General features: G+C 45.0%; 1 protein-coding gene across 5 annotated transcripts; it reads right to left on the bottom strand.

Moving 5' to 3' along the window:
* Nucleotides 1-2675: 2675 nt before the first annotated feature.
* LOC117869181 (zinc finger protein 501-like) lies at nt 2676-13375 on the bottom strand. Of its 5 annotated transcripts, none has more exons than XM_034755777.1 (5): nt 12962-13375; nt 10310-10399; nt 9078-9222; nt 6297-6408; nt 2676-5879 (listed from the first exon to the last, which is right to left on the bottom strand). In XM_034755777.1, exons 4-5 carry the CDS (start codon nt 6334-6336, stop codon nt 4747-4749), a joined length of 1173 nt encoding a protein of 390 aa, XP_034611668.1. In that variant the 5' UTR covers nt 6337-6408; nt 9078-9222; nt 10310-10399; nt 12962-13375; the 3' UTR covers nt 2676-4746. The 5 variants fall into 5 exon arrangements, with proteins under 5 accessions (XP_034611668.1, XP_034611664.1, XP_034611669.1 ...); XM_034755773.1 differs by having other exon boundaries at nt 2676-5918; nt 12962-13373; XM_034755778.1 differs by lacking the exon at nt 9078-9222.
* Nucleotides 13376-13727: the final 352 nt, after the last annotated feature.

Genomic DNA, 13727 nt, shown 5'->3' with positions numbered 1-13727 from the left:
CTTGGCTTGGTTTCCTCTCACCATTGCCAGTGCGGACAGGAGGGACATGACTTGTTTTAAATGAGTCAGACAGTGGATATGTTCATTGTTTTCTTTCTAAGCATTTAGCCTGGGGGTCAGCCTCACAGCCCAGTTAGTACTGAGGGAGCAGTATTAATTAACGGGCAAAACACTTCCTCAATGCCGAGTTAAGATTGTCTGGTGCAATATCAGCCCCTGGCAGAACCTCTACAGCTGCAAAACTCAATCTTCTGAAAAGCAGGAGCTGCAGTTACAGTTGCCAGCATCACCTTCATCCTGTTCTCTTTCAGCAACGTCCCGTTAACACACACACATTTACGCTACCGACACCCTGCTGGCTGAAATCGACAAGCTGTTCATTCCCTTTTACAGCCTTTCCAACCCAGTCTTGGCCTGACGAGCCCAACCCCTGGGCAAACCAGACTGGGGTAAGGATTGGGCATGGCCATGACAGTGACTGCAGAGCAAGATCCCTGACCCCTACTCAGATCAGCCCCACCTCACTGATCTCTCCTCGCTCGGACACACTGCACCCCCTCCCCGAATTTCTGCGAGCCTGGGTAGGGAAGCTTATTTTCCCTTGTGATGGTCTGAGCTCTCCCTCCCCACCCGGATACAGCTGGAGCGAAGATAGATGCCGCCTCCATTGCTCCCCTTTAGGAAATAAAGTGTTAATTTAGAGGACTCTGAGAAGGCTCAGATGGGGAGTGGCTGATCTCCGCTCACATTCTCCACAGTTCCAGCCCCTGTTGCGTATTGAAAGAAATGACTCAATATCCCACTTACATGTTTTATTAACATGAACAAATAAAACCAAGAACACACATCACTAAGGCTACATGACTATAAATACTACTCAGCTAACGAAGGGTTAAACAATACAATGATAAAGTTCAGGTCAAATCAGTAAATCGATGAGTTAACAAGGATATTGCGTTGGAATCAAGTCATCAATTTAGTCAAACCATCAGATGAATACAGGAGAAAATCAAACCCTTATAAATCCTAAAACAGCAACCCAAGGAGGCAGGTTCATATTTAGTGATGCTGAAACGCCAATCAGAGATTTTCACCCAGGCAGTGCATCCCAGATTTAGCCAGCTGACTATTTCAGTACCGATACCAAATTATTGCTTACATTCAGCCCACGACCTCAAAGCAAATTAGTTTTCTCCTTAGATTTCACTATTGCGTTGCTAATATTTCTCCTCGCCCTCTCGCCCCAAAACACAGATAGACCTTACAGAGACAGCAGTAAAAGAAGTTCAAACAGCTCTCGCTGAACAATGAACATCTGTGACAGCTCAATTCTTTTGAACGCTTCCATAGGGAAAGGAGCTGCCTGCGGTCATTTCATAGGGCAGAGTTTTAAGGCTATTAAGATTTAGGGAACTATTCTTAGCATCTTCCCTGTGTAGATTTCAGAGGTGTTCACACACTCACCCCCACTGAACCACACTGTCACACCCCAATCGAATAGAAAGGCTGGAAGGCTCCATGTCCATAAGAAAACAATAGACAAAAATAGAAAAAGGAAAATAAATGTCAAAGATTACAAGGGGTTGGATCTCTGCAGCTCTTCAGCTTTGGACTCACCTGGAGTAGGAACTGCAGCTGCAGTTGAGGAATCAGGTAATGGCATAGGTGGCCCAGCACTTCCGGTTGCAGGCTTTTCAGGTACAGGGAGACTGGTGAAGGCTGCATAGCCTGTCGCCGTTGTGCTTCACTCCCCAGAGGGGATCAGTCCTGGGATCCTGGCAGTCAGTCTCTCTTAGACGACTTACATAAGAACGCAAGACTGGTCATAGTAGGTCAAACCAATGGGCCATCTAGCCCAGTGTGCTGCTGAGAGTGACCAGTGCCAGATGCTCCAGAGGGAATGAACAGAACAGGCTTGTTGATCTGAAAGCTGAAGGACTTCCACCCTTACCTTTTACTTCATTGTTGTAGATTCCAGCTTACCCCACCTCACCACACCTCCCATGAGGTCTCTGGGCAAATCAGGTGTGAACTGACCCTTCGATACAGACATGTCCCACTCTAGATGAAGTGAGGCAGAGTTTGGGCCAACGTCAGTTTGGAATAGCATTGCTTAAACCAGCAGTTTTTTCAAAGTATTTGCTGCCGTAAACCACATGTAGTGTGGACATGCGAACCCCAAAGGTATCAAACGTGAAAGAAACATAAGGCCAGTTATGGGGAGGTTCCCATGGCCAGGCCTGAGGGTTAAATAGCTGGGCTCTAACAGCTGGCCTCCTCCAAAGGAAAAGGGGCCTCAGCACCCATAAAAATAACTGGTTGCAAAAATTAATCATCATGCATCCATCACCATTTTAAATGCTGACCTCTCCTGCCCGATGTGTCTTTGTTTAGCAAACAAGCGGATTGGGGAACTCTGTGGCTGTTCCCCTCTAACTCAGTAAAAGGTTACACATCTGGTTTCAAGCAATTTTCCTCTTAACAGAAAATTTATTTTAAACGTTATCAAAATAAATTCCATTTGAAATAGAAATAATTATAGTCTACACTGGGTCTCTATTTTCATATGTGCTATTTCTCTCACATGTTCCCCCACTCAAATTCCTTTGGAGTGAGGTTTTACTTTTCAGGATTAGCCACCATTTCCAATATAGTAGGAGGGGGCAGGGAGAGAACTAGAACTATATTGTAACACTGAAAGTTATCACATAATCAGCCTCTTATTTTATACTAATTAACTTCATGTTTAATTTAATCGTTGCTGGTAATAACTTATTCAAAGATTACAAAATATAAACCTATAGGGCAGTTTTCTCTTAATTCCCATTTCCATCCAGTGAGCTTTGTGTGAAGTCACATTCTATAATAACCTAGGAGCCTTCCATTTCTGTGAGTTCATTTCTCCCTGGCTCTTCTCCCATACGTGTGGATGGAAGGGGGTCTCACACGTCGTGGGAAAGTTGCATTATGAGAAAAAGCACCTGTGCTCTATTTTCACACTTTCTAATCTTTCAAAGTAGCAGCAGGTGGAGAAGTGATATAAATGCATGACTTAATAGCAAAGCTAAGAGACCAAACCAGACTCTGGACTCAACATTCATGTATCCTGCAGTCTGAACTTGGAATCTGATACATTCCCTCATTGGCTACCATCATTTGCCCAGCATGGAAGTGCTTCTTGTCCAGCAAGTCAGCCAGATTGGGACCCATATTCATGGAATGGCTCTGAAGGAATCAGCTGTTTCTCTCTGTGCTTCATGAAAGTTTGGATCCAAATGGTAAAAAACAGTTGTTCCCAATTTAATCATGGCATCCTTTAGGACCATGATCAATACCATTTAACTAGGGAGCAGCGTTTTAAAAATAGTTTACCTGGGCCACAGGTCACCATAGCTTCCATCTCTAGGGTGAAAATCAACTACTCGTACCTGCAGTTTCTACCTGAGTTCTTGTCCAATCTTTGCCCTTTCTTGGAGTAATTTTACACTTCTCCGTCATAGAATTCTTCACCAACCACACAGTACATCAGTAGTGAAAGTGAAGAATAACTCCCCCAAATATACCCTTTTATTTCCTTTATCTGGTGGCACAGATTCAAATTAGGGACTAAATTCAGGAGTGGCTTAGAATCCCTGTAAAACACCAAATGTCAGGTATCTATTGGAAATAGGTATCTTTCTGCAGCTATATCACATTCAACACGGATTTCATTTCCTACATATTTGCAGCATCTCCAGGGGTGACTGAACAGAAACGTCACTTCCATTTTCCCCATCGCTACCTAGATAGGGATTGCATTTCCCAAATAACAGGCAACACACACCTGATTAGGGAGGAGATCACTTCAGGAGTGACCTCCTGCAGGGCCTGGGCCACAACTGCTTTGGGAACCCAATGCATGGGTATTTTGCCTAGTTCCAAGTCATTTACTAGGGAATCCTCTTCCCAGCCCTTTAGAAAAAATATTGACCTAACCAACTGAACAACAGGGGGATTGGGATGGTGATGGGGAATAAGGGAATCCCTCTGACTTACCCCTTCTTCTTCTTCTGTTGTTACAGAGGGTGAAATGACATTTTTTCCTATCCCTGCCCTGTTCCTGCTCTTTGTTATAGTTCAATATATTTTAAGTGAGAAAAGCGGTAGTAAAAATATCTGCTCTCCAGCACAACCTGAAGCAACATCAGAGCAACTAGGAACGAAACAATTTGTTGATGACTAACAATTGCTTTGAAATGGGAGGACAGTATAACCGTGATGCTCAGGGTTTGTTTAAACTAGGAAAAGTGATGGAGTTTAGGTCAGGTCATGGGGAAAGCTAATGCCAATCACCGCACCTGGGCTACATCTGCACTACAACTATAATTGTCTTTTTACACCAAGATCACTAACTTGAGCAGCCAACACCATGTGCAGTCCTAGTCGATGTCAGGCCCAGGTAGTTTTTGCCTCAGTGTAGCTTGTTGGGATCAAACCTCTCTCCCCCACCTGGAGCTGATGAACATTCCTGGCTGAAGGGACACACAGTCCCATGACTCAAAAGGAAGAGTTGATAGAAAAAAAATCACAGGACTGACCCCAAAGAACGGGGAGCTGCAAAAGGCAGAAGCAGGCAACTCATCTAGGGGAGCTGAGAGACCACGGTGCAGATGGTGCAAAGATCGCTATGTGGGAATTCGCAATTGTGATTTTTTAAAAAAACAAAATCTTTTGCCAGCCGGAATCAAGGCATTTATTACAGTTCTCTCATGCGTGGATTGTCTGATGTCTAATAAGGCTTGAACTCTGATTGAAGCTTTTCCCACACTCAGAGCACGTGTAGGACGTCTCTCTACTGTGGATTCTCTGATGTGAGATGAGGGCTGAGCTATAACTGAAGCGTTTCCCACACTCAGAGCATTTGTAGGGCACCTCCCCTGTGTGGGTTCTCTGATGTGTGATCAGGGCAGAGCCCTGCTTAAAATTTTTCCCACACTCAGCGCATGTGTAGGGCGTCTCTCCTATGTGGATTGTCTGATGTCTAATAAGGTGTGATCTCTGATTGAAGCTTTTCCCACACTCAGAGCACATATAGGGTCTCTCTCCTGTGTGGATTCTCTGATGTGTGATGAGGGCTGAACTATCCATGAAGCGTTTCCCACACTCAGAGCATCCGTAGGGTTTGTCACCTGTGTGAATTCTCTGATGTGTGCTAAGGGCTGATCTATAACTGAAGCATTTCCCGCACTCAGAGCATGTGTAGGGTGTCCATCCCGTATGGATTTTCTGATGTCTAATAAGGCTTGAGCTCTGATTGAAGCTTTTCCCACACACAGAACACATGTAGGGTGTCTCTCCTGTGTGGATTCTCCGATGTGAGATGAGGACTGAGTTATAACTGAAGCATGTCCCACACTCAGAGCACGTGTAGGGTTTTTCTCCTGTGTGGATTCTCTGATGTCTAATAAAGCTTGAGCTCCGATTGAAGCTTTTCCCGCACTCAGCGCATGTGAAGGGCGTCTCTCCTGTGTGGATGCTCCTATGTCTGGTAAGGTGTGAGCTCCGATTGAAGCTTTTCCCACACTCAGAGCACGTGTAGGGTTTCTCTCCTCTGTGGATTCTCTGATGTGCGAGAAGGTCAGAGCTCCCATTGAAGCTTTTCCCACACTCATGGCATATGTAGCATGTATCTTCCAAGTTGATGCTCTCGCGTGTAATAAGGTCTGAGTGGCTACTGAAGTTTTCCTCTGGCCTGTGCTGAGTCTCACAGGCTTTTTCTGGGAGTGCACAACTCCCGGAATCATTCCCTTTGGATCTTCCTGATAATATTTCATGTGGTTCTATTTGCTCAGCATCTTCCTGCTGGGGTGTCTCCTCGTTCTCACTCACCATCCCGTCACCTGATGGGAGACAGAGAGAATCCAGACATAGGTCACTCCCTGCACCAGAGAGAAAGGAAATCTCAGAGAGAGGAATGGAAAAAGGGATGAACAAACCAAAGTATGTGCGGGAGAGATCAAACCTATCAGGAGCTGATTTTCCCCAAACCCTTCCCCAGAGGACAGAGAGGAAGGGATCAGTTCTGGGTGTGCAACTCACCAGAACTCTCAGGGGAAAGTGCGATTGGGGAGGGAGCTGCTGCCAACTGTCAGTCAGGATAGGTAGGAAGCCATGAATGACATCTGTCTAATGATTCCACATCTGCAGGGAACAATCCTGAACTTGGAGAGCTTACAACTTGGAGAGTCTTTGTAGGGCATCCCAAATGTTTCCTGTATTCATGGACAGTTTTTGAGATGGTTTATCCAATTCCTCACCTGTGCAGTCAGCTCTCGGGAGCACTTTTTTCAGAGCCATAGAGGTCTGAGACCCACGGCTGTTCCCCTCATTCCAGCTGTGAGATCACATCAGGTTTGGACATTGGAAACCCTGGGAAGGCAAAGAAAACAAGGAAGGTCCATGGAATTTGTGGGATACTTGTCACAAGGAATAGTCCATAGTTTTAACCCCAGCTCATTTTTAAGCAGTAACATCCCAAGTTCGGCTTCCTTGGCTCTAAATGGCAGGAGAGTTCTTATTATAAATCATATTCATTACCTTAGTGCCTAAGAGCCAACTAACAGTGGGTCTCCGTTGTGCTAGGCACAATACAAACCCGGAATAGTAGATGGCCCATGCCCTGAAGAATTTACAGTCTAAACAGACAAGACAGACACAGAATGGGGGAAGAGGTAGAACCCACCAGCAGAGTGAACTATGTGAAGGCAGAGGGACAGATCTGATGAACACAGGTCTATATCTTGAGACTATTGTATTTAACGTTATGACTAGGGCCAGTGTTTTCCAGAAATTGCTATTACCGTATTTTTCCCTGAAATTACTCGTAATTTCAGGAATCACCCTTTGTCAGGACTGAGATCCCCACTTTGAACTTTAGGGTACAAATGTAGGGGCCTGCGTGAAAAACTTCTAAGCTTAACTACCAGCTTAGCTCTGGTTCGGCTGCCACCATCAATGGATTCCCTCCCTGGGAAGCCTTGAAAAACCCTCACCAAATCCCTGGTGAAAACAAATCCAAAACCCCTTGGATCTTAAAACAAGGAGAAATTAACCATTCCCCTCCTTCCTCCCACCAACTCCTGGTGAATCAGTTCCAACCCCCTTTGGATCTAAAACAAGGAAAAATCAATCAGGTTCTTAAAAAGAAGGTTTTTAATTAAAGAAAAAGGTAAAAAATCATCTCTGTAAAATCAGTATGGAAATTAACCTTACAGGGTAATCAAACTTAAAGAGCTCAGAGGACTCCCCTCTAGTCTCAGGTTCAAAGTACAGCAAACAAAGATAAACACTCTAGTAAAAGGTACATTTACAAGTTGAGAAAAACAAAGGAAAACTAACACGCCTTGCCTGGCTATTTACTTACAAGTTTGAAATAGGAGAGGCTTGTTTAGAAAGATGTGGAGAACCTGGATTGATGTCTGGTCCCTCTCATTCCCAGAGAACGAACACACTCCCAAACAAAGAACACAAACAAAAGCCTTCCCCCCCCAAGATTTGAAAGTATCTTGTCCCCTTATTGGTCCTTTAGGTCAGATGCCAGCCAGGTTACCTGAGCTTCTTAACCCTTTACAGGGAAAAGGATTTTGGAGTCTCTGGCCAGGAGGGATTTATAGTACTGTACACAGGACAGCTACTACCCTTCCCTTTATAGTTATGACACCCTTCATATCCAGAATAGCTGTGGGGATGCAGGGTCCCAAACCCTAGCTTTCTGCCTGGAGACATCTGACTCCTCCCCAGGGCACAGGGCAAAGGCTGGGGGCTGGCTGCTTTTGAGACTTGCTGCCGATTTCTTCCCTCCTCATGCAAGTCTGGGCTCAGAAAAAACACTGTGGAGCTTCCCCTTGGGAGGCAGGGCACTTGGCAGTGGGACGCCAGACTCCCTCATCATACTGCAGAGCGGACCGTGCTTGCACCTGCTCTCGACTGCATCAACAGCACCTCTCCCCTGCTCATCTCCCCTGCACACAGCTGGTTCATGTCCCATCTCCCCAGCACACAGCCAGATCTAGGCTCTCACTGCCCAGTGTCTGGGCCCCATCTCCCCCACACAGCTGGCTCCTGTTCCCTCCCCCGCAATGCACTTTCAGGCTGTAAAGGATTATATATTGCTCATGTTTGTCAATTACTCTGTTTTCGTTGACAGCAAACACTGGCCCTACTTATGACTGTTATCTGTATCTCTGAGCCAGCCCTTGAAAGCATGAACACTTCACAGACCATTATGCTAAGATGGGCCAGATGATACTGGGGAGGGCTGAGGGATGGGTTCCTGTGCAATCTGGTATCACTAAGGCTGGATCTCAAGGCTGGTTATACAGAACTCCATCTTTTGAAGCTTTGCCCCATACAGAAAGGGGCAGTGACTGATTTTACCTCTTTCAGGAGACTGAAGACGACAGACTTTTTGGGGGGAAATAGTTGAATTTGAGCTGACTGAGGGGGGTCTTTTGGGGCTACAAACTGACATGACCTGATAACCAAGAGGTAAGCTTTTAAAGAAGGGTTTAAGACACTTTGGAAATGATCGGGGATTCCCAGGAGGACTGATGGTAAATATGCATTCTAATGCTTTTCTTGCTTTATATCATTTCCCCATAAGGCCCACTGACACTGTCATGGATCCATAGGATCTGTGCAATGCCCTGGCTTTTAAACAGTCCTTGGGAGGTGCCCCTTGAGTGCACTAGACCCCCAAGGGGTCCCACTCTTCCACAAGGATAGGCCATGTAGCTTCAGCACCTGAGACTGAGCCTCTGGTTTCAACACTCCTATTTCAACCTGTGAGCTCTGCCAGCAGGTCCAGCTGAACTACACTCCTGTTCAGAGACTGTTCTTCAGTCAACGCACAGAGCAAGTTTGTGCTTTGACACTGGGCAGACATTTAAAACATAGCAGGGTTTATTAGTCAACCAAAACACAGCATTGGAAAGTCCTTAGCTTAGCACAGAGAAGCAAAGAAGACAATATAGTCCATACTGGCCAATGCCCTGGAGCCATGCTGCTGTAGAAAAGAGAGTGGTTTCCATTCACTGTACCTGTTCATTTGTCTTCGCTCCGGTAGAGCTCCCTGCGTCTGCGAGCCCAGTTCTTCCTGCTCCCAGAAACATAACGAGCCCATGTATGCTTCACTCAGCCAAGCGGAGATCCTCCCATGGACAGGTGACAATTATTCCCTTGTCTCTGTCGGGTATTCCATTGATGTAGGTTGGTCCCAGCCAGTCCTTAATGACCCATTCATATCACCCCAGGACAGCTACGTGACAAAACACCTCGTGTCTCCTGCTCTTTCTAATCATAGCAATACCAATCACAGAGGGAAACTGAGGTGTGTATTGGCATCATACAAGTATCACCAAAATTCCCACCTCTATCACACACACACACTGCTCACAACCCTTGGAGAGAAAGCAAAGCACAGCAACTGGATGTTAATCCAGTGAACACAGTGGAGGACAAGCTGCAATCCTCAAACGTGGCCAAAAAGGAGAGGCATGTGGGTCCCTACCCATAGAGAGGGGCTGGCTAGAGGCCTGACACCTGAGAGGCCATTCCTTGAACAGACCATGGAGGAAGGTCAGAGGCTTAGCTGTCCCAGAACTGTGATATCGCAAAAGCATATTCTGGGGAATTAGGAAATCTAGTGACTCAGGTGCAATGGGAGGGAGAATTAAACTCCCCCAGTGTGTGGAGAAGGCTGGGGAATTAAACACTAAAATTCAGGAACAACAGCCTCTAATTCTTCCGGAAAAGGAGAAGGTAAGAAACAAGAACTGGGCCATGCAACGTCAGGAGGGACAGGCTCAAAGATCCAAGGAGCCTGGAGGGAAGACAGCTTGTGGCTGCTGCAGATGGGGAGAGTGGGGCCAAGACTCTCTCCAAACTCTCACTCCTGTTGACCCCGACCTGATTTTATGATCTAGGACCTAGAATCATGTCTTGTGGGCAATTTTATACTCGCTCGAGATAAAATGTCATTATCAGAAAATTGCTTATTAGCTTGGAACATGCATGGAGGGTCAAGGAGGTGAACATAAATAAATGGGCTATTAAGGGCAGGTCTACACTACAGCCAGGATAGACGCTGTGAGATCGATCCACTATTCACGGAACAGCAGTACCAGGTAAATGGAAGCTCCAGGAGGCATATGTTAACCGAGTCCCACCCCACCTTGCTTAGAGCAGCAAGGAGGCATCAGAGGGTAGAAAAAGAGAACCTTTGTGTCTCCCAGCTGACGGACTGAGGCAGGGTTTTCACGTTATCACATACCTACTAGCCAGAGCCTGATATAGGAGATGGGGCTGTCTCTGGACCCTGCTGGTGGCTCCCTGGTAGGAATCCCAACACTCTCCACATAAACTATATGGAAGAAAGGGGAAGTCAATAGTAAAGAATATAAGTTAGGAGGTCAGAATTGTAGAAAATTGGTAAGGGAAGCTATCAGAAATCAATGATCAATCAATGAAAATAAGAAGGAAGTTTTTAAACGTAAATTAAGTACAAAATTAATCATAAACATGGTAGTAGTAAATTACTAGATGGAAATGGAAGAATTATCAAAAACAATGCAGAAGAGGTAAAAGCATTCAATAAATATTCCTCTCCTAGATTTGGAGAAAAACAGGATGATGTACTCGTATCATAAGATGTTGACCACGACACTCTTTCCATTCCAACAATAACTCACGAGGACATTAAACAGCAACTATTAAAGTTAGACATGTTTAAAGCAGCAGGTCCAGATAACTTGTCTCCACAAGTTTTAAAAGACCTGGTAGAGGAGGTGGTGGACTGTTAATGTTGATTTTAATTAGGACTTGGAACACTGGGGAAATTCCAGAAGCTTGGAATAAATCTAATGCTGTGCCAATATTTAAAAAATATAAAAGAGATGACCCAGCTAATTACAAGAGTGTCAGTCGGGGACATCGATACTGGGCAAGATAATGGAGCAGCCGATACTGGATTTATTAATAAAGAATTAAAGGAGGATAATATAATTAATACCCATGAACAAAGGTTTAGAGAAAATAGATCCTATCAAACTGGATATCCTTATTGGATGAGATCAAAAGTTTGGTTGCAGCTAATGGTATTGATGTAATATACCTAGACTTCTGTAAGGCATATGACTTGGTTCAGCACAATATTTTGACTAAAAAACTAGAATGATACAAAATAAACACAGCATACATTAAATAGATTAAAAACTGTGATTGTAAATGGGGAACCGTGGTCGAGTGGATTTATTTCTAGCGGGTTCCCGCAAGGATTGGTTCTTGGCCCTGTGCTATTTAACATTCTTATCAATGATCTAGAAGAGAAGATAAAATCATCACTGATAAAGTTTGCAGTTGGCACAAAGATTGAGGGTGGTGGTAACTAATGAAGTGTGAGTGGATTCAGGCCCCAGCACTGAGAGTCTGGGAAGTTTTCCCAGCCCTGGCTGGAGGGTTATTTCCTGTTCCACAAAGAGGGGAAGTTCCATTCCCAACTCCTGTGCCTTGAAATTAGGCCCTGTCTGACACTACACCCCATATTCAATATAGTGGTATGATTACAATATGATTAGGACATAATTATGATGCATTTTGTGCAAGATGCGTCATGTGCGGTGTCATTGGAAAAGTTATGATTTGTTGAATATGATTATCCTGTTTGTGTGCATGGATCATGTTTGTATCGGAAGTTATGGATATTGACTATGTATCTGTATTTCTAACGTGCTTACTCTGGGTAACACCCACAACGAGCCTTTCAGGTACAAACAGGGAAGAAGCCAGACAGTGCTGATGGCTCATCAACAAAGACAATGGACTGTGGACGAGTTTGGCCTTCCTGTGAAGGTTTCAGCCAGCCTATGAGTAATGGCTGCTATGACTCAGCAAGGCATGTTAGGTCATGTGACCAGACCACATGACACTGAACTCCATTTTGGTACCTGTATTTTTCCACAAACTGGACTGGGAATTAAGTTTGGAACAAAGGGTTCCTGCCATATGAAAAAGCTACATAAGGTGGGGTGTGACATCATATCTTGGCCTCATTCCCCACACAAGAGAACTGGAAACACCTGAGGAACAAAGACTGAACTGGGGGAAGTGCTGGTCCCAGGTAAAGGGATTTCTAGCTTGTGTATGGAAACTTCGTGGACTGCTTGTATCATCAGTCAGGGTGAGAAATTGCTAATTCAAATTCTATCCATCTACTATGTTAGGCTTAGTTTGAATTTTTGGTTATTTGCTAAGTAATCTGCTTTGATTTGTTTGCTATCACTTAAAATCTATCTTTCTGTAGTTAATAAGCTTGTTTTATGCTTTATCTTAACCTGTGTATTTTGAGTGAAGTGTCCGGGGAAAATCTCAGCTTGGTTAGCACAAGCTTGTTGTGCATCTCTTTCCCATATTGAGGGAAAGACAAACTATATTAATGAGCTTACATTATACAGATCCCTATGCAGTATAAGATGGTATAATTCTGGATTTATACTACAGTAGGTGTGCAAGGTTGAGGAGCTGGGAAATTGGCTGTTGTCTTCTATCTGTCCTTGAGTGGCTTAGGTAAGCACTCAGGTAGCTTAGTTGGGTGTGTGGCGACACCTGCTGTCATGTTGGGAGATAACAGGGCCTGGAGAGGCTGGCTGAATCTCCAGCAAAGCAGTGTGAGAAGGGCCAGCCCAGCTTGAGGGTTAGAGGGCACAGCGGTTCTCAGAAGCCCCCCCCGACTGCACCCCGGGGGTGACAACCCATCACACCCTAGATTACACAAGTCTCAGCAGGTTTCTCACATCCTGACCCTCCCTTTCTCCACCCTAGATATTTCCTGCCTCCCACCACCTCTAGCAGCTCCCACCCTCCTATGCATTTACTGCTCCTCTCCCTCCAAGCGGAACCCACCACCAGCTCCCTGGTAATCCCTTACCAGAGCCAGCTCCATTGCAGCCATTTCCTCCCCGCTGGGAGGACGGGATGATCTGGAGTGAAACGTGGATGTTATTTTGTAGCCTGCCAGGGTGAGAAGGGCAATGTGAGAGAATTCAGACAGGGCTTTTGTCAATTCCACAAGCCGATTCCCCCCAGATTTTTCCCTGCTAATGGACATTCTAGGTTCTGCCACACTGTGAAGCACAGAGTGACCTTATTCCAGTACAGCCCTATCCCTCTCCCACCAGGATGTAACCCTCCGAGACATGGTGAAACCCTCCCAGTAACAGAGTCTCTCTGTTACACTTATCAAGCTTGTGGACGATACCAAGCTGGGAGGGTTTGCAAGTGCTTTGGAGGATAGGATTAATATTCAAAATGATCTGGACAAACTGGAGAAATGGTCTGAAGTAAATAGGATGAAATTCAATAAGGACAAATGCAAAGTGCTCCACTTTGGAAGGAACAATCAGTTGCACACATACAGAATGGGAAATGACTGCCTAGGAAGCAGTACTGCGGAAAGGGATCTGGGGGTCATAGTGGATCACAAACTCAATACGAGTCACCAGTGTAACACTGTTGCAAAAAAAGCAAACATCATTCTGGGATGTATTAGCAGGAGTATTGTAAGCAAGACACAAGAAGTAATTCTTCCGCTCCACATTTCAGGAAAGATGTGGACAAATTGGTGAAAGTCCAGAGAAGAGCAACAAAATGATTAAAGTTCTAGAAAACATGACCTATGAGGGAAGATTGAAAAA

Source organism: Trachemys scripta, chromosome 23 (genome assembly GCF_013100865.1).
Source record: "Trachemys scripta elegans isolate TJP31775 chromosome 23, CAS_Tse_1.0, whole genome shotgun sequence".
Lineage (NCBI taxonomy): Eukaryota > Metazoa > Chordata > Testudines > Emydidae > Trachemys > Trachemys scripta.
This window is presented reverse-complemented; position numbering and strand designations above follow the sequence as displayed.

What these genes read in the sequence shown, in the direction of transcription:
- LOC117869181 (XM_034755773.1), bottom strand. Translation starts at nt 6,336, where the DNA reads ATGGCTCTGAAAAAAGTGCTCCCGAGAGCTGACTGCACAG. An exon ending in CCCGAGAGCTGACTGCACAG is followed by an intron (nt 5,919 to 6,296) that starts GTGAGGAATTGG and finishes TCTCTGGTGCAG; the next exon opens with GGAGTGACCTATGTCTGGAT.